The sequence below is a fragment of the Talpa occidentalis genome, unplaced genomic scaffold (assembly GCF_014898055.3).
Source record: "Talpa occidentalis isolate TD23 unplaced genomic scaffold, MPIMG_talOcc4v2.1 talOcc4.11, whole genome shotgun sequence".
Taxonomy (NCBI): Eukaryota; Metazoa; Chordata; class Mammalia; order Eulipotyphla; family Talpidae; genus Talpa; species Talpa occidentalis.
The window spans coordinates 10,218,362-10,245,967 of NW_023601104.1; the positions used below are offsets into that span (position 1 = coordinate 10,218,362).

General features: G+C 53.4%; 1 protein-coding gene across 1 annotated transcript; it reads left to right on the plus strand.

Annotated features, from left to right (window-relative positions):
- The first annotated feature begins 8,631 nt into the window (after positions 1–8,631).
- DISP2 (dispatched RND transporter family member 2) lies at positions 8,632–20,341 on the plus strand. Its single transcript, XM_037501742.2, has 8 exons — positions 8,632–8,812; positions 13,039–13,368; positions 13,632–13,661; positions 13,808–13,931; positions 14,209–14,324; positions 14,508–14,635; positions 14,961–15,058; positions 16,285–20,341. Exons 1-8 carry the CDS (start codon positions 8,697–8,699, stop codon positions 19,543–19,545), a joined length of 4,203 nt encoding a protein of 1,400 aa, XP_037357639.1. The 5' UTR covers positions 8,632–8,696; the 3' UTR covers positions 19,546–20,341.
- The last annotated feature ends 7,265 nt before the right edge of the window (positions 20,342–27,606 follow it).

Genomic DNA, 27,606 nt, shown 5'->3' on the forward strand with positions numbered 1-27,606 from the left:
CAAGGAGCACCGCTCTATTTCCTCCTCCATTTTTCAAAGCATTTCTGATGTGGTTTTGTTTTCATAGCTCCAGTTGGGGTCAAAATGGTGTACTATAAATTGCACGAACTGAATGATTCTGTTAGTTTTACCATGTCTAGACCCCACGAAGCCATCACCACAGTCAAAATAATGAACATATCCATCAAACCCCAAAGATTCCTCAGGTCCCTTTCTAATGTCTCCTCTGCCTCCCTCCCTAGTTGCCACCCCTGTCCCCTGGCAACACGTGATCTATCATTATTTATTAGTTCACAAGTTCTAGAATCATAGAAAATTCTAGAATTTTGCAGCCAGTTATGTCAGATGTATTCTCCACGTCTTGCTTCTTTCATTCAGAAGGTATTTTGAAATTCGGTCATTTTTGTGGGTCTCAGTAGGATTTTATTGTTAGTTGCTTAGTCCTTTGCCATCGATAGACAATTGAGAAGTTCCAACATTCAGTTATTCCAGGCAAAGCAACTATGAACATTCCAGGATAAGTCTTTGTAAGGACCTTTATTCCCATTTCTCTCAAGTACATTTTTGTTTTTTTATGCAGATTTATTTATGTATGCATATAAGAACTGGGGTCCAGGCCAGAGGTGCAGGGGGGTGAGAAGATTCACCAGAGACAGAGTGGGGAGCAGAACAGGCAGACTGACTGAAATACACTGCTGAGGGGAGCAGCGGGAGAGACAGGAGAGGGCTGCTGCACCATGTGGGTAGCTCCCTGGCTGGCCGGGGATGGAACTCGTGCTGCAGAGGCTGGCGATAGCTTGATAGCACTGTGACTTTAACCCCTGTGCCACCAGGGAGGCCCAAGTATGTTACTTTTAAAAAAATCATCTTAGTGCACTTGCAACTAGTTCATCCATGCTTTTCACAAGAAAACCTGGAAACATCAGATTCTTAACTTGTCTACTTGTCTACATGTCTTCCATTCTCTATAGTTCTTGTTCTCCTTGGCTGAAGAGGGACCCCCCCAGCCCTGTGCCTCTCTGAGGGTGTGAGTCTTAGCTAATGCCAGTGGTGCCCAGTGCTGTGAGCCCGAGGGTGGTCATCCAGTCATGGAAGAGCAACTCCTCCTCCTCCTTTTTCCAGGGGAAAAAAATAATTTAAAAAAATATGGAAAAAAGAGGGAAAAAATGACAAAATATAAACCACAGAAATAGCCTCCTTTTCTGGGTCCCTAACTAATTATCTATAACAGTATTATCTTTTTATTATTGCCCAGCGATAACTATCTCCTAACCTTGCATGCATACACCATATGGGGCCCACTAAGTGCCAGGAGAACTGCTCAGGGCTAGTCTTGAGGAAGGCAGAGAACAGGCCGCGCAGCCCAGTGGAACTAGAGAAAGGGACGCAGGAGCATAGGAGAACTTGGCACAGGGACACCTGCTCCATCTGCAGGGAGGGAGCATAGGCCAGTGTGGTGGGAACACACAGCAACGGGTGGTGGCCACCGCAGAGGCCTGGGGGGCTGGCGAGGGCCAGCCCACAGGGGCACGCAGAGCAAGCTGGCAGCCTTGGCTTCAGAATTCTACATTCCCTTCCCAACTCATCCACCGCCCATCCTGAAAGTGCTCTTTCCTAGCTCATGGGGGTTCTATCCAGGCTCCTGGTGCCAGCGCAGTGCATTTGAGAACTCAGGCCTGGGACTTGGTGACCTGGGCAAAGATTCTACCAGGTCCTTCCGCTGGGGCCACTATTTCCTCCTCTACTGCTAGGAGAGGAGGCTGCTCCCAGTCTGGAACAGCCGCTGACTTAGCTAGAGTCTTGAAGCCCCTCCTGACCAAGCTGCATAAATGTTTAGACCCTGAACAACCTCACCAGGTTTTGGGAACCCTGCCTGGGTTTTATGGCATCCTGTTACCAGGTAATGGGATGTTTTCTACTCCCCTTGCTGCTCCCCTTTACACACACACACACACCCTGCTTTTCTTTTCCCACCCCCCTTTACTCCCCCACACCCTCTGCTCATGATCCTATCTGCCCCATCCCAGCGCCTGTACAAATACACCCAAGGACAGACAGAGCCTCAGATGGCCTCCTGTCCTGTGCTCCCCACTCTCAGATAAGGCCCTGGCTCTACTGACTGGGCAGGGGTCAGGAGCGGGAATGCCTGGGGCTGTGTGGTTGTGGTCCTTTTGTGGGGGGGGGGGGTGTGAGTACCAAACGGGCATCTGTGCCACTGTGTCTCTCTGTGTGGGTGTCGTGCATCTGTGTGTGTTGGTCTGTGTCTCAGAGCAGTGTGGGGCTGTGTGCTATGTGTCTGTATATCTGCCTGCATGTCTGCCCTGCCTCTACTCTTGCACCCCCAATCTCTACTTGAGTTATGAATGAATTTACAGTCTCTGACATGCCAGCCAGAGGATAGAAGGGATTGCATCCAATCCTTTACAGAGCCACCAACTCCAGTCCCTCGAGCACAGTGAACTAAGATGGGGTGAGATAGTCTAAGGCCTGCCTTTCCCCTCCTTCCAAGCCAGATCCAGATTGGTCCTAAGGTTTCCTTTACTGCTCTGTCCCCCAAGTCCAGCCCCATGGATCTCTTTCAGACTCATCATTTATGAAGGATGAGGTTGCAGGAAGGAACATGGCATAACTCAGGAGCTGACCTCAGCTAAATATTTATGTTCCAAATGGGAGGGAGGGAAAGAGGAAGGGAGATTGCCCAATAGGTGCAGAGGGCCTGTCTTGCAAGAAGCTGGGGCTACTGTATTACAGGTGTGTGTGTGTGTGTGTGTGTGTGTGTGTGTGTGTGTACATGTACATTATTTCTGGTCAGAACCATGAGCCCAGAGAACCCTGACATCAAATATTTGGTCTTTATGTAACCTACTATATTTCAATTTGGGGGTGAGGAAAGGTGAATGTGCTGTGGTATGCTGGGCTCATTCCAGGGTCCTGTGAAACCGTGTGCAGAAGTCAGCCTTGGTTTCCTAATACCTCAGTCCCTCCACCCAATGAGAGCACACTAGTTGGTGAATGAAAAATTGGGTCATGGGCCTCCCTGGTGGTGCAAGGGGTTAAGCACAGTGCTGTGAAGCCATCTGAAGGCTCTGCAGCTGAGTTGATTCCCCCCTCACCCTCCCCCCTGCACCCAGGAAGCTATCCACATGTCTCCTGACTCGCCTACTGCTCCCCTCAGCAGTGTGTTTCGGTCAGTCTGTCTGTTCTGTTGCCCACTCTGTCTCTGGTGACTCTGTCTCTGGTGAACCTTTTCACCCCCCTGCACCTCTGGCCTGTCCCCCAGTTCTTGTATGCATAAATAAATATATCTTTAAAAAAAAATTGGCTCAGTCCCCAAACCTCCCCCACTCTTCCATCCTGATGGGCTGAGACGGGAACAAGTAGCTAGGACCCGGGAAATCTCTCCATTTACTTGTGCTACAAGGGCAAAGATCTTTGGGTTCCCTGGATCCCCGAGAAGTCCTTATCCACCAACCCCATCCTGTCCTTCCCTGCTCTGGGTGCACCGATCTCACGGAGCCTCCCTCTCCCACCTTTATGCCAGTCATCTAGAGAGGCACTAGACTGTAGGGATGAGGTGCCACGGCCTGCCACATGTCGGCACACAGTGTGAGTAATTAACAGAAGTGAAACTCAACCAAGTAGAAATGAATTAATATGCCATTATGAGTCCAGGGGTGGAGGTCAGGGACCAGTGCATGGTGCTTTCATGTCACAGTCTACCTGTACCCTGCAGGTGAGGGAAACTTTTGTGTCCATTCATGACCCATGCGCTGGACCTACTCAGTGCCCATTTCCACGCTGGGAACCAAGCTTAGCCAGAGGGAGCAGTTTTATCCCTTGACACCCTGAAGGGGTTACGTGTGTGTACATCCCTAGGAGAGAAGGAGAGATTGAAAGTTAGATCAAAGTAAGATTAAAAAAAACACCTGTGGAACCACAGCTGTTGCTCTTGTCACTGCCTGGACTGGCCCCACAAAGATGGAGCCAGGTAGGCACCGTAGCTGAGAGGGTAGTGGTGAAGGCAGGGACAACCACTCAGCCAGATTTCCTGCATCCAAGAGTACGTTTGTGTGCAGGTGGTAAAAGGTTCCAAAATGAAAACAAACCCTCATATTTTATAGAACACTTTACAGTTTAAGAAACATGCTCACACATTTTTCATCTCATTATATTTTTAATCTCAGGAGTAAAATAGACAGGTGCTTGCCCAAGAGTAGACATGAGGCCCAGGGAAGTTAGAGATCATGCTTAGGGGGAGGCCATGGATGTGTGTTTGGATCTGGAGCCCAGAACTCAGCTCGTGGCAGCTATGCCATTGGTCCCCCCCGAAAAAGAGAACAAAAGACCATCCTAATGCTCCGGAAATAGAAATCTTATTAAGTAGGTGATTCCTACAGATGCAACACTTCAGAACACCCAGAACCACTCAGTTTGGTTACTACAAAATGAGCCCACTGGACCCACAGCTCTGTAAGCAAAATGGCCCAACCTAAGTGGACTTCCTGTAGGAAAGCAACACAGGATAGGATCAAGAGAGATTTCCAAGTGGTAGGAGACAAAGTCTGAGAACTGGGACCAGAAGGTCATAAGCACCGCCTTCTCCTGTCCAGGGGGACTAGGCAGAAGTGTAGGCTGACATAAGTGGGATTTGGGGTTGGGGGTCAATAGGGAGGCTAGGTGGAGTCTGCTTGAGATAGAAGCTTGGGAGTCAGGATTTGCCACTGCAGAGTGTTTCCTTTCGTGTCATGGAGTTTGGGAGGGCTGACAACTGCCCTGGAGCACTCAGCCAGCTCTTTATCAAACAGGGATGCACAAAGGAACTTTGTTTTGACTTTCAGTCTATTTCTGTGAGTGAGGGAATGAATGAGGAATGACATCAGGCAAGTGACCAAGTCTGAAGAGCCTGGAGGGGTGGGGGTGAGAGGTACAAAACCAGCCCCAGGGAAAATACGGTTTCTCGCTACAGAACCAAATAACTGAAGCTACTGCTTTTTCCCTTTCCTCTCCCACAGATCCAAAGGTAGGAAAGTTCCTCAGTGATCTCCCCTCTTTCCTTTCTGCTGCCATGTCCTCCAGGCCTCCGGCCTCCTTCCCAGATCTGCAGGGAGCAGCCACCATTTCCCTCCAATGACGAGCTGGGAGCAGGCTCAGGCATGGAGCACACCAACCGGCAGCGCAGAGCTCTTCCACTCCCCACCCCCTGCGGGCTGCAGCCTTCTCATCTCCTCTCCTGTTTTCCCATCTGTCTCTCTCCTTTCCTCACATCCCCTCCCTGCCCTAGCAGCCCATCCTCTCTCCTGCTGCTTCCCCGCCTGTTCCGAGCTTCTCTGTTTTCCTGGCTACCTTCACAGTCTCCCTGGGTGGCTGGCTTGCTCCCAAGCCCCAACCAAACTGCAGGGCCCCATGACCTGTCTGCCAGAGAAGGGAAATTGCCCACCCTCCTCTCTGGCTATGGCCAGAGAAGACCGAGCGCCTAAGCCTGGAACTAGCCCCACTGAAAAAGAATCCTAGAAGGAGAGGCAGGAGGAGGGGGGGCATGGGGGTGTGTGTGGAAATGGCTGTTTCCAGGCATCATGGAACCTGGATGGGCTGCTCTAAGCCCTGGAATCTCTCTTCGCATCCAAACCAAACCTTCTCAGGCCCTAGGAGGCAGAAGCAGACAACAGTTATCCAATACCTAGAGTAGGGGCACAGGCCACCTGTGTCCCCCTGTGCCAGGCACCAGAAGCAAGGCAGTGCGTCTCCTCTTCCCTAGGCCTGTGACAAGAGGCAAAAAAAAAAAAAAAAAACCTCTGTTTTTGGAACCAGGATTGGTTCCAACCAAGGCTCCGTCCAGGCCTCTTCTGGCTGAGGCAGTAAAGCATTGATTTTACTTTCTATTCTCTCTGATGTCTTGAGTCTGGCACCTGGTCAGGCAAGGTCTGGACTCACACACACTCTCACTGTCAGATACACACAACCACTCACACGCAGCCCCTGTGCAGGTTGTGTGCCTAGTAGGCATAATGCCCCACCCTACACCTGCACACAGGCAGCTCTTTATCTGTAAACACCGCAGTGCCCTTCCACATACACTCAGGCACTCACCACCTGTGCGGAGAGCACACGCTCACCTCGCCACTGCTGCCTCCCGCCCCTTCCTCCTCCCCTTCTTCCTCTAGGATTGTGCTCCCACTTCCCTCCTCCCCTGCGTCCTGTGTCCTCCTCGCCCCTTGCCCCTCGCCCTCAGTGAGCTTGCTCTGCACCTGCTCCCCTCATTTCTAAGTACGAGCAGCCTGCAGTTCCTAGCCTGGCGCGTTCGCTCATCACTCACTCTGTACGGGGTCCCTGGGAGAGAAAAGGGAGCCGATGAGATAAGTCTGCGTTAGTTACAGATAAACAGAGGCTCCGGGAGTGGGAGTCATTTGTCAGCTCAGGGACTAGAACCCATTAAACCAAGGCCCCTCCCCTTTTCTCAGTGCTCTGGCTTTGTCAAGGGAAAAGACACAGCGCTGGGAGCAGCCAGTCACTTGGACCCCTGCCTCCAGCCCCCACCACGGTGTCTGCTAGTGCCCCAAAATCCCGAGTCCTCTATGGTAGTCGGGGCAGGGCGGGTTGGGGTTGGGTATGATTGACACTGAGTTCTGACTCTGATGTTATTCATTTGGTTTTCTACAAGGGTACTACCAGGAGGGAGGGCACCCCCTGGCCACGAAGACCACCCTCCAGGTCACTGTAGGTGCCCCTTTGACCACAGTCTTGGATACTGTCCCTGGAGGAGCTATCCCCAAGGGCTCACCCCTGTGGGCGGCCCCCTGGTCCACTTCACTGAGGAAGCAAAAGAAATAGGACACAAGAATGAGGAGCCCGAGTGGGTTCCCCTGTTGACCTGACAAAATTGTCTGAATCAAAATCATCTTTCCTGGGCCTCCCCTGCTGGCTCAGCGGTTGAGCACTGGGCTGCGAGGCTGCCCGCAGCCTCTTCAGCGCCGGTTCGTTCCCCAGCCGCCGGTGAGGGTCCCACAAAAAAAAAAAAAAAATCATCTTTCCTAATAAAACAGTCTGCTGGAGGCCATACGCTACCCTTAAAAGAGCATCTTCCTTCACATCCAACCTGGCACTCGGGGGCCCAGTGGTCTCTGAGTTCCCTAGTTGTGAAAATGGGGCAGCAGCCAGGCATCCTCAGAAACGTGGCTCCGCGATGCCAACAACATATGGTCATATAAGGTCATAACTCCTTTCCCTTGCACTTTTGCTCCAGGCCATCAAAGTGCTGCCACTGTGGCCTCATCACCTCTCCCCCAGCACATACGCTCCTGTGGGCCTTCAAAGTTCTATTTTGTATGCCGCATGCTGCCTCACCTTGCATCCCTGCTGTCCAGATGTCTTTCTCACCATTCCCTGAAAATACTTAAAATCTCCCAGTTTCCTCAACTTCGCATAGTTCCACACACCCTGGCACCACCCCCAGGTCAGGAGCGCCTTCCTTCCAGAAGCCAGCTGAGTCTCTACCATCTCCCTGGAGCCTTCCCTAAGGCTCACTGGAAGGGAGAGAGCCTCTCTCTTTGCACACTTCCCTCTCCTCAACTTTTATCAACTATTACATTGGCCTGATCACACCTGGACCAGTGCCAGTTTACAGGCTGGCCTTTTTATCTCGCCAACCAAACCATAAACTGCTTAGGTAAGGTCCATCACTTCTACACCTCTAGATTCTCTCATTCCCATCCTCTACTGACCTATGTCTGGCTCAGCGTAACATTTGCACACATTTTTAGAGATGCCTGTGCTCTAAAGCCTCCTGGGCCCTGACTCCCTCCCTACCCCCATTTTTCAGCCACTCTCTGCACATTAACCCAGCCTCCTTGCTGCCAACCCCCTTCTGCCCACACTTGGGAACCTTTCCTCACCAACTGCCAGGTTTCTCGCTCTGCCCATATTTATTCTAGTTCTGCCACAGTCCTCCAGTCAGGCCTGTCCACCTCCCTGCCTCACAGCCGTCTCCTCATGGGCGAGTTAGCAAGTTCCCTAGAGGGGCTATTTGGGCACCTCCCAAGCTGAAGTGGGGTGACTATAAGGAATCTGGGGTCACAGCTCCCTCTCCTCTCCCCCGCACCCCACACTTGATAACAGAATCGGGGCTCCACGACCCAGGTCCAGGTGGAGGTCCCGATGAACCTGAAGAAAGACCCAGTGTGAGCAGGCGCTGAGCTCCGCTGGGCAGAAGGGGGCTCTGAGCAGAGCCGAGAGAAACGTGGGGCTAAAGTGGCCCGACTTCCCCACCCCCTCGGCGTCCCCAGCGGTGGAGAGCGGCGCGGAGCTGTCCCCCCATCTGGCCGAGGAGTCTGGTGCAAGTTGTGAGGCTCTGCACGCGCGTTGGGTCACGCTTCCTGCTTCCTTGCGAGAACAGCGCTGCCCCCCGAAAGGCCGGTGCGCGAGCGCCGGTCCCCTGCCCGCCCTAACAGCAGCCTCGGATCCGGGGCAGGGGGACCGCGCCCCCGTGCCCAGGGGTCTGAGCCACCGCGAACCTCCCCGGCCGTGCAGCGGCGCCGCGGGAAGCCAGGCCCCGCCCATCGGCGCCGCGCCCATTGGCTGGGCTCCTCGCCGGCCCCGCCCAGCGACGGCCCGCCCGGCACTGGCGCATGCGCAGGAGCAGCCGCCGCTGCCGCCTCTGCCGCTTCAGCACCAGCGCCCGGACAGCGGCGCCGCCCACGGGCATGGACGCTGCCAGCGGCAGCCCCGGCGGCGGCGGTCCGGCTCCCGGCCGGGGTCCGGAAGGGGAGCAGCGGCCCGAGGGGGAGCCCGCGGCCCCAGACGGCAGCAACCCGGACAGGTAGGGAGGAACGCTCCTCACACCCAGCTCCTGGACCTCCCAGCACCCCCGCCCCAGGTAGCCCCAGTAGCCGCCATATGTTTTCCCATTGATTCCCCAGCCCCTCCCAGAGTCCCCGCCCGAGCCTCCACGCTCCCAGCTCCACTGGCCACGCCCTCACCCTGCAGAATCAATTTTCTTTCTCCCAGGTACCCCTTACTGGGAACCCCCAACAGCCTCACTGCCCCAGAGACCTGCCCCACCCACTATTTCTACCTTAACCCTAAGGCCCCGGGTTCCCACCCCTCCCCCACGGCCCCGGCCTCCCGAGCCCCTCCCTCTAGGCCCTGCCCCTGCGTCTTCCCAGTCAGCCCCAGGCCCGCAGCAGCCTCAGCCCGCGTTTCCAGCGTGCCAGTGTGCTGAGGGCGCGTGTGTGTCGCGGGCAGAAGACTCTCCAAGGTGTGTGTCCTGGGAGGACAGGCACCAGGTCGCCACACCAGGAACTGCCTTTGTCCGTCACTGTCAGTCTCCAGCCTGTCTCCCATGGCTGGCTGCGCACTTGTGGGCTGAGTCCCGCGAGTGGCAACTACCTGCACTCGCTGGAGGCGCTCGGGTGGGCAGGTTCTGAGGGTCAGTCCGTGGTCAATATAGTCCCGGAAGGAGCCACAGACTGCTGGGACAGGAGGACACCTTCCTGCTAGGGTCCAGGTCTCTGCCTCTCCTCTCCCTGCCTCCACCATACTTATGAGGGAACAGCCCAACCAGGTAGCAATATGGCGTAATTTCTGTGCCCTGCCTTGTCTGCCGCCCCCATTCTCCCTCCCCTTACATGACACTGCCTTTCTCTCCTGCCTGGACTGAAATAAGAGGCATGGGGTGGAGGGAGGGAAAGGCAAAGGTGGACACATTGCTCCAGACTGCCCCAATTAAAATATACCTTTCTACCTCAGAGTAAAGAGGAGGCCCCACAAGCAGAGAGAAATATTTTCTTCCCTCTATGGTTAACACAGAGCCTAGATAGATTTAGCCATCTTTCAGATTAAAAGTCACAGAGATTTTTTTTTTTCAAGGAAGATGCTTCAGAGGATAGAAGTGTTCCCCGGACCAGGGGACTGCCTGGGACTATGGCCTCACCAAAGAGTTGGGGATGGACAGGGCAGGGACAGTGAAGGGCCAGGATAGGGGCCTGGGGCCAGAAGCATCCTTAGAAGGAAATGGAGAGTTGTTTGCTGCTTTGGATATTTTGCCAAGGGTCAGCCCTATCTGGTCAGCTCTCTTCTCCTGAACAGGAGGGTCAGTCTTGGGCACAGAAACCACTTGCTGTCTTCCAGAAATTCCCTGAGACTTCTGGATCCTCTCTACATTTCTCCAGAGACCCTGCACAGGCAAAGGGACTCGATTCAGTTCAGCCCAAGCAGCACAAATCTACTCCTGCTGATCTAAGCAGCACACTGGAGATAGACACACAATGAATAAGACAGCACTGATACACACGTCCACAGAGCTGTTACGAATGCATGGGTTATAGAGCAATTTGAAATAGCTCACCTTTTGTGTTTTTAAAATTACCTTTTTACTTTTCTAGGTGCATGAACTGCTCCCCCCATCTGCCCTGGCCACTGTGTGAGATCACATAGATCGCACATGGTTATGTGCCTAGGGGCCCAGGCTCACAATTAATGCACATGAGGCTTAGGGTGTTTAACTCAGTAAGTATCCTGAGAAAGCAGGGAAGGTATGGGTCTCAACAGCTGTGGCAATGAGGAGAGTTTCAATTCCTTCCCCATTGACAAGGGTGGGCACAGTGAGGTTTGGGAACAGCTGACCCCAGGACCCAGGACAGGGGTGGAAGGGAGAACCTGGGACTAGGGAGACCCCAACGGGGTGTGAAGACTGGAATCCCACTTGCACGGGAGCCACTTCAGGAAGGGTGCACTTGTGAGCTTTAGCAGACTAGTTAAGGGAGAGTGCTCCCTGTCTCAGCAACATGCATCCCCAGAGCTTGGGCTGCCCTTAATGAAAAGGAAGCGGACACTCCCTCCGAGTGGAAGTCTGACTCCTAGGACAAGTCAATGCTCAGGGAGTGCTTTTAGGCCATGCGCAGCTGGCTTAGGTAGCCCAGCTGCCTCAACCTCAAAGGCAAGTCCTGTCCTAAAGAGGGAGATCAAGACTAATGGAGAATCTTCATGCCTTTAGGACCCAACTCAGACCAAGTACAGTGCTCAGCAAATGGCAGAAACCCTAAAAATACCCACAGAATAAAAGTATTAAAGAAGATGTCCGCACTTACCTAGCTTCCCTGTGGCCCAGGTGATGGTCCCATAGGATCTTTTATCTGCCAGGACACTGGTTGCTTATGTTATTAACTTTGTGTTCACTAAAGACTTGATTTAAAACAACCTTGATCATTTTTTTATTTTTCCAAGCATTGAGTGAGTAAAAAAAAATAAGTATCATTGATTTAAATCATGAAATTAAATTCTGCTGCAGCTTTTCAATAAGAGGAAAGTATAATTGTGTATGTAGTGAGATTCTCAAGGTGTGAGAAGTTCTAAAATGGAAATATATTACCTGAGTTGCCTGAAGAGGTCGAAGTGTGAGTATAAATATGCCTCTTAAGTTACCTACTCCCTGCAGCACTGAGTGTGGGAAGGGACAGGAAAGCAAATGTGTCTTCCACACACCAGGCTCCAAGCCAGGCACCTCACATATGTCACATCAGTTCATTCTCATGCCCAAACTGCAGGGGGTGGGGGGCATTATCACCATACCCTCACTCAACAGACCAGGATGCCAACACTCCAAGAACTGTGACTTTCCCAAGTCCCCAGATCTAAAGCATGTTGGAGCCTGGAGCCCACCCCCACTACCCCCCATTTTACTCTCAGCATGAGGGGCATTAACCCCCAGATTGCTGTGCCATCCAGACAGCCTTCTGGGAGGAAGAGGAAGAGCTTGCCTTACTTTTTCCAATTCCTCTACTTGGTCTCTGGGCAGAACCCAGCGTCCATGGGCAACTATACTTGCCACCATAGCAGGGACTCTGGCCCACAGCCCCTTCAGCAGTGCAGCAGCCAGGGTTGGCTCAGCGTAGGTCTGGCTCTCCCATGGCAGCTATGCCAGCTCTGGCAGGCCAGACAAGCCAGGCAGATGGGAGGAAGGAGACAGACTCTGCCAAGGCTGCCCTGCCCACAACCCCTCTGGGAACCCCCACGGCCCTCAGGCACTCTGTTCTGTGACCATCTTCTCCTATCTTTGGTCTGGCAATCCTGCCACTGGGGTGAGACTCCACCTCCCCCTACGCCCAAAGAGTGAGGCTGGGCCCATGCAGAGACCAAGTAGAGGAACTGGGGGGAAAAAAAGACAGGCACCCTCATGAGTCATTTTGTTTGTTTTTTAAGATTTATTTCATTTAAAAAAAAAGATTTATTTTGTTTATGCATACAAGAAATGGGGTACAGGCTAGAGGGGTGGGGGATGAGAGGATTCACCAGAGAGTGGGGAGCAGAACAGGAGGATCTACTGAAATACACTGCTGAGGGGAGCAGCGGGAGAGACAGGAGAGGTCTGCTGCGCCATGTGGGTAGCTCCCTGGCCTGCTGGGGATCGAACTCATGCTGCAGTGGCTGCCACTTGTTTGATAGCGCTGTCTTTAACCCCTGCACCACCAGGGAGGCCCTCATGAGTCATTCTGAAAAAAAGAGGCTTATTTCAGACTCTCCCTGGGCAAGTTCCTTGGGGTCCCAACGCCCTCTCCCAATTGTGCACACACTTGCTAAGCAAATCTCCTGCCTCTTGGTCCAAGGATGGTGTAAAGGCAGCAGCTGCTTCTGCCAACCTTTTCATGACTCTCCCAACCTCGTCAAAGCTGGGCCTCCTGTAGGGTTGTCCATCCCTCTGTGGTTTCCTCTCTTACAGCATATTGCCCACCTACTCTGGGTGCGTTCACGTCTCGCCAAACCTCAGTTTTCATGTCTATAAAATAAGGAAAGTGCTTACTGTTGAGGAGTAGACAAGATCATATATGTAAAAGCACATAAGGTGTATGGACAGTTAAGTGAATGAGAAAATGGTCCCCTAGAAGAAGGTTAGCCCCTGAGGGCCCACCCAACTCGCCTCTCCCCTGGGACTAATACTAGAACCCCCTTGAGCTCCCTTCTCCCTGTCTCTGCTCACTGAACAATGCCAGGGCATGGGTGGCCCACCATCATCCTCACCCCCGTCTTCCCTGCCTCCTCTCTCCCCAGGTCTCAAAAAAAGGCCGTGGTACCTGAGGCCAGCCCAGAGAAAAGCTGCTCCCTCCACAGCTGCCCCCTTGAGGACCCATCCAGTTCTTCAGGACCCCCACCAGCAACTTCCACCCTCCAGCCTGTGGGCCCTTCCAGCCCCTTGGCCCCTACCAACTTCACCTATCCCCGGGCACCACAAGAATACCGGGGAGGCAGTTCCCTCCCAGGACTTGGGGACCGGGCAGCTCTGTGCTCCCATGGCTCCAGCCTCAGTCCTTCCCCAGCCCCCTCACAGCGTGATGGGGCCTGGAAGCCACCATCTGTGCAGCACCATGTGGTCAGCGTCAGGTAAGGAGGGCCCAGCAGCCTGCCAGTGGCCGCTAGGAGGTGGGACAGAGCTTAAAAGTGAGGCCTGCCATCCAGGGCTCTGCAATCCTTCATCAGAAAGCAGCCCGGATGTCCTCTGCCTCTGCTGGAAGAGGCAGCCAGAACGGAGGAGGAAGTAAGGGTGGCGCTTAGGAGCTGGAAAGCCTAAAAGAATTCTTACCACCTTCTCTCTCTCCCCACCCCCAAGAGGACTTTGACAAGCAAGTGTCTCTTTTCTTCCCCAGACAGGAACGGGCCTTTCGGATGCCAAAAAGGTGAGACTGGGCATTCTCTGGAACCCCAGGGGTGACCAGGCTGGTGCCCTGTTTAGTCCCACCATCCCTATTGGTGACTCCTAAGCTCAGCGACCCCCTGTCACCCCCCAACACCAAATCAGGTGGGTTCTCTTCCTCTTTCCCAGCTATTCCCAGCTGATTGCCGAGTGGCCAGTGGCCACGCTGCTCCTGTGTCTGGCTGTCATCCTCCTCTGCACCCTGGCTGGACTCTTGGGGAGCCAGCTGCCCGACTTCTCCAAGCCCTTGCTGGTGAGGGGCCAAGGGTAGAGAGGGATGGAGAGGGGAACCCCAGGCCCATATGGGCAACTGTGCTCGGTCTGGGGCAGAAAGTTGGAGCAGACCGAGCCAGGGTGGGATGGCAACGGTGGGCTCTCAGTCTCCAGAGAGTAGGATAGAGTTGATACCCTCATGCAACAAACTAGACAGGTGGGCTGGCCCTCCTGCTCCAGGAGCCCAAGGGGCAAGCGTGAGAAGGGCCGGGGGGACGCTCCCTGTCTGTCTGCTCTTCTCTGCCCTCTCCCTGCAGGGCTTTGAGCCACGGGACACGGACATTGGACGCAAGTTAGTGGTCTGGAGAGCACTGCAGGCCCTCACTGGCCCCAGAAAGCTGCTGTCCCTTTCCCCAGATCTCGAGTTGAACAGGTAACGGGGATCCATCTTTCCACTGATGGGGAAAAGGGGGGAGGAATGAGGTCTTCAGACGGGGACATGAGGTCACCTCCCCAAAGGTGGGTCAGAAGGGCTTGCTGTGTTTCCCCTGAACATGTTGTGGCCCCTAAGCCCTCCACCCCTTGATGGTGCCTGGCACACATCTCTCTACCTCAGCTCAAACCCCCACACCACTGTGAACCCCGTACCCTGGAGCAGTGCCCAGGAGGGTGTGATCCGGCCTCGGAGAATGGTGGAGCCCCTGGAAGACAGAGGGCAGGAGAACTTCTTCTGTGGCCCTCCTGGTGAGTGGAAGCCCAGCCAGTTCCTGACCCACTCCTAGAACACACAGAACAAATTTGGACAGGCAGAAAGAGAAGGTGGCTAGCTGGCTATGTTGAAGCCATAGAAGGTGGTTTACAGCTGGATGATGGTGCCTGTGGCAGGTGCTCCAGTCAGGTTGGGCCAAGCTGGGTGGGAGCACAGGGGAGGGATGCCGGCCCAGGTTCAGGCAGCCAAGCACAGATTTCGGGCTCCAGAGAAGCTGAACCTTGGCCCTGGGTTAGCATCTTCCCTTTGGTGAGCCCAGTACCCGGGGCCAAAGGGCTGAGCTCTGGGGGTGTGTTGCAGAGAAGAGCTATGCACAGCTGGTGTTCATGTCCACCTCAGCCGGCAGCCTGTGGAACCTGCACGCCATCCACTCCATGTGCCGCATGGAACAGGACCAGGTGAGCTGGCTGGTGGGTGTCAGGGTCTGGGGGGGCAGGCAGTGAGCCAGGGATAGCCGGAACTGATCCCAAGGAAATGCAGCTGAGCTAGGGCTGCAGGGTGGACAGGGGAGAGCATTCCCTGCTTAGGGAATAATTCTGACCTACCTAAGAAGCCCTCAGTTGGGGTGGGGAAAGAAGAGCCAGCCATTTGCAGATCAGCCAAGACACAGGTATTGGCAGAAAGCCCAAGGATTTTCAAAAGGTCCTGAAAAAAGAACCTCAAAAGCTATTGAGGAGGTCCTGGTCCAAGGCCCCCAAAACCCTATGAAGCCAGTGCACTCGTGCTTACTGACGAATCACATACAATAGCATCTGAAGACAGGTTTGCTGCTAAAAGCACTGTGGATGCCACAAAGCAGCCCCAGCTGCTCACTTCACACAAGGGTGTTCCAAGTATCAAAGGGTATGTGCTGTGGAGTCAGATGCCTGAATTCCAGACCAGCTCTCATGCGCCCGAGCTGTGTGACTTCAGGCACCTTTCTTAACCTGTCAGTGCCTTGGTCTTTGTATATATAAAATGGGGATAATGATGATACTTTCCTCATTGGGATGTTGTGACAATTAAAAACAGAATTTCTAAAAAACAGAGCATGATGACTGGAAAGAGTCATTTCTCGATCAATGTTACCATTGTCACCATAATCTCAGGTCCAAGGCCATACAGCCATGTGGTGACTCTGATTCCCATTCCAGTGCCCTCTGCGCTACCCCAGCTGCTATGGTGTCAGCAACAGGAGGGGAGAACAGGAGTCATGAAACTGTCCTCTCCTTCCGAGGGTTTAAGCAGCCCAGTGAACAGACATAGGTGGTTAGGGTTTGGCAGTGACCCCAGTCCTGGCTTCCACTTTCCCCACAAGTTCCTGGACCCGTATGGCTGCCGCCTCCACTCCCACTGCTGGTTGAGACAGTGCAGAATTGGGGTGTGCTCTAGGACCCTTAAGTCAGGACCTCTTAGGCTGAGGCCTTGGGAAGCATCCCTGAGTTTCCTCTTTGATGGAGTCAAGATGTAGCTGCTGGCACCCAAGCCAGGAACCAAAGGCAGCTCTTAGACAAGCCAGTTCTGCCGCGCTGTCAAAATATCTGCCTCTGCCCTGCAACTCGAAAGGTGAGAGGAACTCAGACATCTGGGCAATCTGCACCCCTGGGCTGCCCCTGAGCTCTCTCCTTCTGTGTGTGCCTTACAGATCCGCTCCCATGCCCACTTTGGGGTGCTGTGCCAACGTACAGCAGCCAACGAGTGCTGCCCCAGCTGGTCCCTGGGCAACTATGTGGCCGTGCTCTCCAACCGCTCCTCCTGCCTGGAGACCACCCAAGCAGATGCAGCCCGCACACTCGCCCTGCTTCGGGCCTGTGCCCTCTACTACCACCGTGGTGCCCTGGTGCCCTCTTGTCTAGGACCTGGGCAAGACAAGCCTCCAAGCTGTGCCCAGGTCCCCATCAAGTGCTCTCGGAGTAGCGCCGTCTACCAGCTCCTTCACTTTCTGCTTGACCGGGACTTTCTGAGTCCCCAGACTGCTGACTACCAGGTACCCTCCCTCAAGTACAGCCTGCTCTTCCTGCCCACCCCAAAGGGTGCCTCCATGATGGGCATCTACCTGGACCGCTTGGCGGCCCCTTGGGGGCTGTCTGACAACTACACATCCATCACGGGCATGGACCTGGGCCTCAAGCAGGAGCTGCTGAAGCACTACCTAGCCCAGGACACGGTCTACCCCTTGCTGGCCCTGGCTGCCATCTTCCTCAGCATTGCCCTCTACTTGCGGTCACTCTTCCTCACGCTCATGGTGCTGCTGGGGGTGCTGGGCTCCCTGCTGGTTGCCTTCTTTCTTTACCACGTGGCTTTCCGCATGGCCTACTTCCCCTTTGTCAATCTGGCAGCCCTTGTCCTGCTCAGCAGCGTCTGCGCCAACCACACGCTCATCTTTTTCGATCTGTGGCGCCTCAGCAAGAGCCAGCTGCCCTCCGGGGGCCTGGAGCAGCGCGTGGGCCGCACCATGCACCATTTTGGCTACCTGCTGCTGGTGTCCGGCCTCACCACGGGGGCGGCTTTCTACGCCAGCTACCTGAGCCGCCTGCCAGCCGTGCGCTGCTTCGCCCTCTACATGGGCACGTCTGTGCTGGCGCACTTGGCGCTCACGCTGGCCTGGCTGCCCTCCTCCGCCGTGCTCCACGAGCGCTACCTGGCGCGAGGCTGCGCGCCCGGGGTGCAGGGCGCTTGGGGGGGCAGCGCGCCCCGGCGGCTGGCGCTGGCGCTGCACCGGCGGCTCCGCAGCCTCCGCAGGGCGGCTGCCAGCACCTCCCGCCTGCTCTTCCAGCGCCTGCTGCCCTGCGGCGTCATCAAGTTCCGCTACATCTGGATCTGCTGGTTCGCGGCACTGGCTGCAGGGGGCGCCTACATCGCGGGCGTCAGCCCCCGCCTCCGGCTGCCCACGCTGCCCCCGCGCAGCGGCCAGGTCTTCAGGCCCAGCCACCCCTTCGAGCGCTTCGATGCAGAGTACCGCCAGCAGTTCCTGTTCGAGCGTCTGCCTCAGGGCGAGGGCAGCCATATGCCTGTGGTTTTGGTGTGGGGCATCCTGCCCGTGGACACTGGTGACCCCCTGGATCCTCGCAGCAACACCTCCCTAGTGAGTGACCCTGCCTTCTCAGCCAGCAGTCCCGAGGCGCAGCGCTGGCTGTTGGCCCTCTGCCACGGAGCCCGTAATCAGAGCTTCTTTGGCGTCCAGCCGGAGGGTTGGCCCACACTATGCTTCGTGGAGGCCCTCCAGCTCTGGATGGAGAGCCCAGGTTGTGCCCGCCTAGGGCCAGGCCTCTGCTGTAGGCACTCGGACTTCCCCTGGGCACCCCAGCTCTTCCTGCATTGCCTCAAGATGATGGCACTGGAACAAGGCCCAGATAGCACCCGTGACGTGGGACCCCGCTTCAATACCCAGGGCAACCTGGCTGCCCTGGTCCTACAATTCCAGACCAGCTTCCTGTACAGTCCTGACTACAGCCAGGCCCACCACTTCTACACTGAGATCAGCCACTGGCTGGCGGCAGAGCTGGGGCGGGCCCCTCTGGGCCTCCGCAGAGGTTGGTTCACCAGCAAACTGGAGCTTTACAGCCTGCAGCACAGCCTGAGCACAGAACCTGCTGTGGTGCTGGGCCTGGCTCTGGCGTTGGCCTTTGCCACACTCTTACTGGGCACTTGGAACGTCCCACTGAGCCTGTTCTCCGTGGCAGCTGTGGCAGGCACCGTGCTGCTCACAGTGGGGCTCCTGGTGCTCCTGGAATGGCAGCTCAACACTGCCGAGGCCCTCTTTCTCTCTGCCTCGGTGGGACTCTCCGTGGACTTCACTGTCAACTACTGCATCTCCTATCACCTGTGCCCACACCCCGACCGCCTGAGTCGTGTGGCCTTCTCGCTGCGCCAAACCAGTTGCGCTACGGCGGTGGCGGCTGCAGCGCTATTTGCGGCTGGCGTGCTCATGCTGCCTGCCACCGTGCTGCTGTATCGCAAGCTGGGCATCGTCCTCATGATGGTCAAGTGTGTCAGCTGCGGCTTCGCCAGCTTCTTCTTCCAGTCTCTATGCTGCTTCTTTGGGCCAGAGAAGAACTGTGGGCAAATCCTCTGGCCTTGTGCCCACCTACCGTGGGATGCTGGAAACAGGGAGCCCAGTGGGGAGAAGGTAGGCCGCCCACGACCAGGGCCGGGGGGAGGGGTGCCTGGGTCCTGCTCAGAGCAATATGAGCTACAGCCCCTGGCACGGCGCCGGAGCCCCAGCTTTGACACCAGCACAGCCACCAGCAAGCTGTCCCACCGGCCCTCTGTGCTCTCTGAGGATCTGCAGCTCCATGACGGCCCCTACTGCTCCCGGCCTCCACTGGCCCCTGCCTCCCCAAGAGAGCTGTTCCTGGACCACCAGGCAGTCTTCAGCCAGTGCCCAGCCCTGCAGACCTCCTCGCCCTATAAGCAGGCTGGCCCCAGCCCCAAAACCCGGGCCAGGCAGGACTCCCAAGGGCAGAAGGCTGAGCCCATACAGGCCTCACCTGAAGCCCCAGCCAACTCCCCCAAGCCCAAGGCTTCAGTGCCTCCTGAATGCCTCTGCTCCTCTGCCAGCACCCTGGAAGGGCTCAGCGTCTCCGATGAAACCTGCCTGAGCACTTCTGAGCCCAGTGCCCGTGTGCCGGATTCCATGGGTGCCTCCCCAGAGGACCTGGACGAAACTGAGCAAACTGTACCTGAGCGCGGCCTGCTGAATGGGAAGCGGGACACCCTGTGGCTGGCGCTGAAGGAGACCGTGTATGATCCATCACTGCCTGCCTCCCACCAGAGCAGCTCATCCTGGAAGGGCCGTGGGGGGCCGGCAGATGGCAGCCCCGTGGTGCTGCCCAACAGTCAACCAGATCTACCAGATGTTTGGCTGCGCAGGCCCAGCACCCACACTTCAGGCTACAGTAGCTGAGGAAGGCCAGGGAGGCCAGACCTCGGCGCAGAAGCCCGTCATGGGTGACATGGCAGGTGCAGTGCCAGGCTGGCTCCTGTTTCCCCATAACAGCATGGCAGGGTCTCACTCTTCAGCTGTGGATTTTAAACCCTGCCAGATGTTCTAGCCTCAATGCAGGCTGCTACTTACTGTCTATATCTGGAGGATTTAGTGAGGAAGGTAACTCTCCATGTGACCTGCTGAGGGCTCCTCAACCCCTACAGTGCCAACCAGAACCCACTTCTGGAAGGGGAGAGCCCACATGTGTAGCTCCAGGCATCAGAAGAGGCTGACCTGGCCCCCACCCCAAGTGACAAGAAGCTCAGTCGAACTGAGGGCCCCAGTCCTTGGGACCCTGCCAGGATACCTCACAAACCACCAGAGCCCCCCAGGAATCTCAGCAGCCTCCTGGGCCTCACACCCTTCAGGGGCTCTTATCAGAACATTTCTCTTTAGGGAATGTCTGTGGGTCAGAATTGGGCCTGTTCCCCCGTCCTGAGCTGCCCTGCCCCCCTCACACTCTTCAGTCTGACCAGGAACTCAAGGGCAGGCAGAATGGTTGCTGGGAGTGAAGCAGAAGAAGGGATGGTCAGCCTCGGAGCATCCCCAAATTGCAGGATAGGGCCTTGTAGGAAGCAGGCTCTGGTGCTCTCCTCATTCACAAACAATAAGAACCTTTTACCTCCCTGCATCTTTTAGTTTACAGGACCCTTCCATACACATTATCTCCTTCGAATCTCACTACTTCCTTGTGGGATAGCCTGTAGCTGGCCAGGTGCTTTTGCCCCCAATTTATAGGCAAAAGAGTTGAGAGTAAGTGAAGATTAAGTGACTTGCGCAAAGTCACATAGCTTGCACATAGCAGAGCAGGATTTCTATCTCACACCTCCTCCCGGCTACCTGCCTAGAGGACATGGCCTGTAGAGGTCTTGAGCTTTCACCTCTGCATTCTCCTGCAACCTGCCTTCTCAGGTGCCTGAGGAAAGTCCCCTGCCTCCTCCTGTTAGGCCTCCAGCTCCAGAGAGAGCTACTCTGAGCAAACCCTGGCGTTCCTTCGTGCTGCCCTCCAGATCCAGCTGATTCACATACCATCCATGGGGAAGTCTGGTGGGGCTGGGACTGATTCCCAGGTTGAAGGTCAAGCATGGCCACAGGCTATGGACAACCTATGCCAGGAGAGGAACTGAAGGCAGTAGAGGTTGGCCAGAGTTCAGTGAAGGCAGGGGTTCGGGCCAATTAGGGCCTGAGGCCCTTTTGAGGAGTGTGGGTCTTAAGCTGTTCCCCAAGTCACGGGGACTTGTCCTGCCCTGACAATGGGTCTTTCCTGGAGTACTCAGCAGACCAAAGACTCATTCGCCCTCCCCCAAGCAGAGTCTCCATGGAAGGTTTTATCCAATGGGGAATAGGGGACCCTTGGAGCATCCACAAGTTTACTGACTATCTGCTGTGCATATGGCACTAGAGAACAGAAGCACGAGAGGAACATGGACCACCTGTCTTCAAGGAACTCACCCTCTAGCTGGGCAAACAGCTCATACATACCTGCAGGCATCAGTCATCAATGGCACCATGCAGTGTGTGCTGAGAGCCGGATGCCGGTCAGTATTGAGAGTCGTCAGTATTGCTGGAGCTCACATATCTGGGACTTGATAACCAGGAAGGCTTCCTGGAGGAGGAATGACTTGAGCTGGGTTTCAGAAGTCCAAGTATCTCAAACCATCATCCATTCTGGCAGTTTTCAAACTGTGTGGCCTCAGGACCCTTTCTCCAAAGAATCCTTGTGTGGCAACACACTATATAAAACAGATTTTGAAAAGCAGAGCACCTCCTTTGGTAGGTGCTGGCTGGGGGAGTTTAGAGCAGCTCAGTTTCCCTTTCTAGTGCAGCTCCTTAGGGTCTCCACAGAACCCTCAAATTCCAGGCATCTCCATAGAATGTGGTATGAAAAAGCTGTTTTGCAGATGAATATCACAAAGGGAGGGGATTTTTCTAGAGCCAGTCTGAGGCAGAACTGGAGGCAAACCCAGGGGTTTTGTTTTGCTTTTTCCCTATACAGTCGAGCCCTCACTCCCACCCCAATTAGCCCATGAAAAATGGGGCAGAAACCCAAATGAGACACAGGAGCGTGGAAGAGGCAGAAGACCATGGCAGGAGTGACAGGATAAGTTGCTGATTAAACCATGTGACTCCTGACACTGGGGAGGAGAGGGGAGTGACTAGGACCTAAGTTGGATCTCCCCTCCTCCCCTCCCCTCGCCCCCCCCTGTGAATCTGTCTGAAGCAACTTTTCTCTCTTCCTGGCCAAGTGGAATTCAGCTGCCCGGGCCTCCGGCTGTTCCTCAGGGTCCTGGCTTCTCCCAGCGTGGACTGTGTTCCTCTGTTGTCACACAGCCAAGCCAAGAGAGCTCTGGTCTCGTCTGGGACAATGAGTCAGAGGGATGAGGTGAGCCCTTCCGCCTGAGCATAAGTAGCAGTCTGTTCTTGACTCAAAAGAGAGTCCAGCATATGAGTTGCTTCTTGGCCAGTCCCAGAGGCCCTTCTGTTCCATGTTATGGCAGGGCCAAAAAGAACCTGTTCCTCTGTGCCCTCTTATATGTCTTGCAAAGGGACATTGTGTCAAGCACCGGAGCTTCAAAAACTTTGCCTGAAAACAAATGTTTGAGTACAGAGGGATGGGGGTGGGGGAATTCAGGCACAGCCGAGGGCCCTACTCTGGGATTTCTGGGCCCCACTCTTACAGGCCAGGGCTACGCAACTCTGCAGGAAGAGAGACGTGCCAGAGCAGCTGAGGTACGAACTGGATTTGTTCTTTATACGGCTGGCCCCAGAGGGCTAGAAGCAAATTGAAGGACTAGAGGTAAACTAAAACATCACCTCATGCGCGGGGTGGCCCAGCCCACATCAGTGGATAATCCAGCCCACCTCTGTAGCCCCAGTTTTGGAGAGTGGGATTAAAACATTTTCAATTTCCTTTGCATCTCAGAACTATTCACTTTATTGTTAGTATGGGTGGTTACAATGAGTGTGTGGCCTTGGAGAGCCTTAGAAGCATGCTTTGAAAGCAGGGGAAAACCAGTTAAAGCATCCATGTTTGTTCTGGAAAACCTAAGAAATGGTTTCTTCCCACTGAGACACTTTGAGAGAGAATTACATTGACATTCATTTGGGTCTTCAGGTCATTTCTCTTATTTGTGCTAACAGATCCTTGAACTCACCCTCAGAGTATTTTTTTTTTTTTTAAAGATTTATTTATTTATTTATACAAGCACTGGGTACAGTCAGAGGCGCGGGAGGGTGAGAGAATTCACCAGAGGCAGAGCAGGGACCAGAGCAGGCAGAAGGACGGAAGTACACTGCTGAAGGGAGCAGCGGGCGGCAGGAGAGGTCTGCGTGCCATATGGGATCCTCCTCCGGTGGCCGGGGAGCAGCCGGGATCGAACCAGCGCTGCAGAGGCCGCGGGCAGCTTCGCAACCCAACGCTCAACCACTGCGCCACCGGGGAGGCCCTCACCCTCAGAGTATTATAGGTATGTGAACTGTATATTATTAAATATAACTTGGTGTAGTTTGCTACTATGGAAAAAAACATCCCTCTGTGATTGTGGCACTTTGGGGACTTCGAGGGAGACGGTATTAGACAGAAATAGATTTGACTGGTAGAATCTTAGATTTTTCTGGCACATGGCATATCCCACACCATGATATTCAGGCAATATCCCAGCGGAGCCCGATTCTGAAGGAGACATCTCACATGAAATAGATAAGCTAAACTTCCTCACCCCCTCCAGTTCATTCCACTCTTCTCCCTGTGCATGCTGGGCCAGGGAGGCAGGTAAAGGGATAAGGAGAGAGGAGACATTGGTTAATAGTCATCACCTGTTGTCACCTCTCATCACCTGAGAGTTTCCAATCTCTCCTCATGGTGCCTTTGTCCCAGAATTTCACAATACATGTGGGCAATGATCAGCTAGCTCTCTGGCACCCCATGCTTTGTGTCACGATCCCATTTACCTGTGGATAGGAAAAACAGTCATTCCTCACCCTTGCTACTCTCACCCTTATTCACAGGGATGACTGTAACTCAAGGACTGGGGGTGTTTATGCTTAAGAGAAGAAATTGTCACCCACTTCGCTGGGAAGATGACAAACAAAAGAAAGCCACTACGCATTATGTAAATGTCTGGCTGTCCAAGTCATAGAGTGCTGAGAATGCTGGAAGGACCTTGATAAATTTATAATTACTATGAGGCTTCTGTGTGAATATTCACCTTCTACCTCAACATAGGGAAAAGAGCAGCATTTTACCAAATTCACTAACATCAAAGCTTTAGTGTTGCTACTGGAAATCACGTAACTGGGCAGATGGATGTTGTTTTGTGCTCATGACCACCAACCTCAGCTGACCCCTTGACCCTGTCTAGCTATTGTAGTTTCCATTCTAATTATTAGTTTCCATTCTTTGCAATGTCCATTTCATACTTGATCATTCTCTCCTCACACCCACACTTTCAGTAGACAAAAAAAAAGTCATTCTTCAGTAAAGAAAACTGGCAGTATCAGAAAGAAATCTCCTCACCTCCAAGGCATCAAGTCCCCAACTTACTTTCCCCTTCTCCTGCCTGCTTCTTTTTCCATCCCTTCCATTACATTGAAGGAAGCAGTAATGGCTCCAATGACTTCAAACAGTTGGCATCAAAGGCCTTCAACTAGGGCTTGCATTCCTACAGGGACATGAAGATTTTCTAGGCAGTAGCTACAACAGATAGTTTGAAGGAAATCAATTTCCAGAGCTTCCGTCTTTGTGTGTTCTCCTATTGATCAGACTAAGAAGGAGTCTTGCATCTGCCTGCACTCCCCTTCCCCAGCTGACCCCCACCCTTCTAAATCCTGCAGTCTGCTTTATAAAAAATAAATAAAAGGTCTACTTGAGGGCCTCCCCGGTGGCCCAGCGGTTGAGCGCTGGGTTGCGAAGCTGCCCGCGGCCTCTATGGCGCCGGCTCGATCCCCGGCTGCTCCCCGGCCACCGGAGGAGGGTCCCGCATGGCGCGCAGACCTCTCCTGCCGCCCGCTGCTCCCCTCAGCAGTGTACTTCGGTCCTTCTGCCTGCTCTGCTCCCCGCTCTGGCTCTGGTGAATTCTCCCACCCTCCCGCGCTTCTGACTGTACCCAGTGCATGTATAAACAAAACAAACAAACAAACCAGCAAACAAATAAATAAAGCATGCCTCTATAAAAAAAAAAAAAAAAAAAAAAAAAAAAAAAAAGGTCTACTTGAGAATGCACTGCTTAAGGAAATCCTTGTGAGGACAATACCTACAGAGCTTCTAGGAGATATTTTGAAGGGTGCGGCCCTCAGGCTCAATTCTGCACATTCCCCACCTAATAATTAAAATTCAAAAATGTGAGGTTGATGTAGTATGCCTATTAATCGCGTTTATTTGAAATTGAAAAACAAAATCCAACTTCTTCTGAGAAAGACAGTCTGCTTTGCCTCATGGGTTTGACAGCAAGGAATGGCTTTGCAAATGGAATATGTGGTGGGTGATTCCAAAACTGGAATTATTGAAACCTTCAATTCCATGATTTGAACAAAAAAGTATATTTAAAGTACATATACACCTTCCCCTTCCAGCCAAGATGGAGTAGCAAGTCCCAGATTAATGCTCCTTCCTGAAATAATCAGCCCAACAGGGCAAAAAAAAAAAAAAAATGCATAAAACCAATTGCATGACAATGGACATTAGAGGGCAAGGGACAATGACCCCAGAGAGGAGAGAAACAAGTGGGATGAACCCTGCAATTGTTCTAGTTTACTGCTTGAGAGCATTTCCAGGACATTATCCAGAGAGGGAGCCCAGAGGCAGAGCAATGCCTCTGCCTTAGCAATTCCTGAGCTAAGGAAATAGTGTTAGCGGACAGAAGGAGGGCTACCCCAGACCCCCAATCTTGTATACTCCAAAGGGGTCCGGCCATCCGTGTGCACAAAGACAAGGGAGACTTAGTGTAAAACAACTTTAATATGATTAATGTGCATAGAGAGAGGAGAGAAGAAAGGATAATAATTTCCCAATAGAATACTGAAGTGAAGTTAACCAGACCCTTGTGGGTAAACGCCCAGCCAAACAAGGTTGTCCTGAAGCAGGGCTGCTGAGGCCCAAAAGCTCTCCACAAGTCTAAGGCACCTTCTGACAGGGAACCATAGGAAGGTGGGGGGAGGGGTCAGGCACATCTGGGACAAAAGAAGCAAAAGCAAAGTACAAATCCAGATAACAACTGCCAGGTGTCAGCCTCCCCTCACGTTTGTCACTCATGTCACTCTCAAGCGTCTCTGCGTGCATCTCCACCACAAGAGTCATTCCGTGCCCCCCAAGTCCCTGGGGCAAGTCCAAAGCCAAGAAGGAAGCGGGCCCTTCTCCACTGATCTCTCCCTGTCTTTGCTGAGCCCACCTGCCTGCTGTGTTACATAGCTTCACCCGGCTCTTTGTTCAGCTCAGCTCCTCACTTCTTTCTTTCTTTCTTTCTTTCTTTCTTTCTTTCTTTCTTTCTTTCTTTCTTTCTTTCTTTCTTTCTTTCTTTCTTTCTTTCTTTCTTTCTTTCTTTCTTTCTTTCTTTCTTTCTTTCTTTCTTTCTCTCTTTCTCTCTTTCTCTCTTTCTCTCTTTCTCTCTTTCTCTCTTTCTCTCTTTCTCTCTTTCTCTCTTTCTCTCTTTCTCTCTTTCTCTCTTTCTCTCTTTCTCTTTCTCTCTTTCTCTCTTTCTCTCTTTCTCTCTTTCTCTCTTTCTCTCTCTCTCTCTCTCTCTCTCTCTCTCTCCTTTCTTTCTTTCTTTCCTTTGCTTCACCCGGCTCTTTGTTCAGCTCAGCTCCTCACTTCTTTCTTCCTTTCCCTTCCCTTCCCTTCCCTTCCCTCCCTTCCCTTCCCTTCCCTTTCCCTTCCCTTCCCTTCCCTTCCCTTCCCTTCCCTTCCCTTCCCTTCCCTTCCCTTCCCTTCCTTTCCTTTCTTTCCTTTTTTACTTTTTAAAAAGACAGGGATATTAGGAAAAGGAAAGAAAAAGACACTTGCACAGACACAGCAGGCAGAAAGGGAAAAGAAACACCTCCTTAGGGCCTCCCTGGTGGCGCAGGCGGTTGAGCACTGCACTGTGAAGCTGTCCGCACCCTCTGCAGCACGGGTTCGATCCCGGCAGGCCGGGAATCCCACATTGCGAAGCAGACCTCTCCTGTCTCGCCCGCTGCTCCCCTCAGCAGTGTATTTCAGTCAGTCTGCCTGTTCTGTTCCCCACTCTGTCTCTGGTGAATCCTCTCACCCTCCCATGCGTCTGGCCTGTACCCCGGTTCTTGTATAAAAACAAATAAATCTTTAAAAAAAGAAACACCTGCTTAGTCACAGGCTGTATTTTGCCGGTGGAGAAATTGAACTTCTGCTCCTCATTAAGTGGTTCAGGGAACGTGGACTCTTTCCTTTTTACGGCCATGCCTGTTCATGGGACTGAGTACTGGAGAGAAGAAATGTGCTAAAGAGAATTGTGGAGTACATAACTGTGTGGATAGAGTCACTATTATGTGTTGGGAGGACACTGAGAGTTTTGAAAATGACACACTTGAAGTTTTTCTGAGACATTCTAAAGGAGCTCTCTAGCAGGAATTTGGAAATACAGGCTTTGCGCCCAGAGAACAGTGTGGGTTGGAGAAATACTCGTAGGAGTATTTCTAAATACTTCTAAATAAGTAACAATGGCCCTTGTTATTTACCAGAGCATTGCTCATTGTGCAAATGTGTGGAAAGTACTTGAGACCAAGGAAAAAAAAACACCCCAAAAGATAAGAGGGAACGGTAGCCAATAGTGACTGGAATGGTACCAGTTCACATTGCACAACTGGAAAACCTCATGGTTCGTGGAACATTAGTTAGAGTTACCAAAAGGGTTTTGCCTCAGTAGTGGCAACTTGTTAGCCCTACTAATTTAAACACTGCTTGTCCCCATCTAATAAATGTCAAAAACAAGACTTGTTTCTAAGTAATATAACTACATCCCAGACCAAAAC

Bases quoted from the DNA above. Each gene is read 5' to 3' on its own strand.
- DISP2 (XM_037501742.2), top strand. From the start codon at position 8,697: ATGGACGCTGCCAGCGGCAGCCCCGGCGGCGGCGGTCCGGCTCCCGGC. The intron at 8,813-13,038 runs GTAGGGAGGAAC...CTCTCTCCCCAG, and splicing joins GACGGCAGCAACCCGGACAG to GTCTCAAAAAAAGGCCGTGG. The intron at 13,369-13,631 runs GTAAGGAGGGCC...TTTCTTCCCCAG, and splicing joins CACCATGTGGTCAGCGTCAG to ACAGGAACGGGCCTTTCGGA.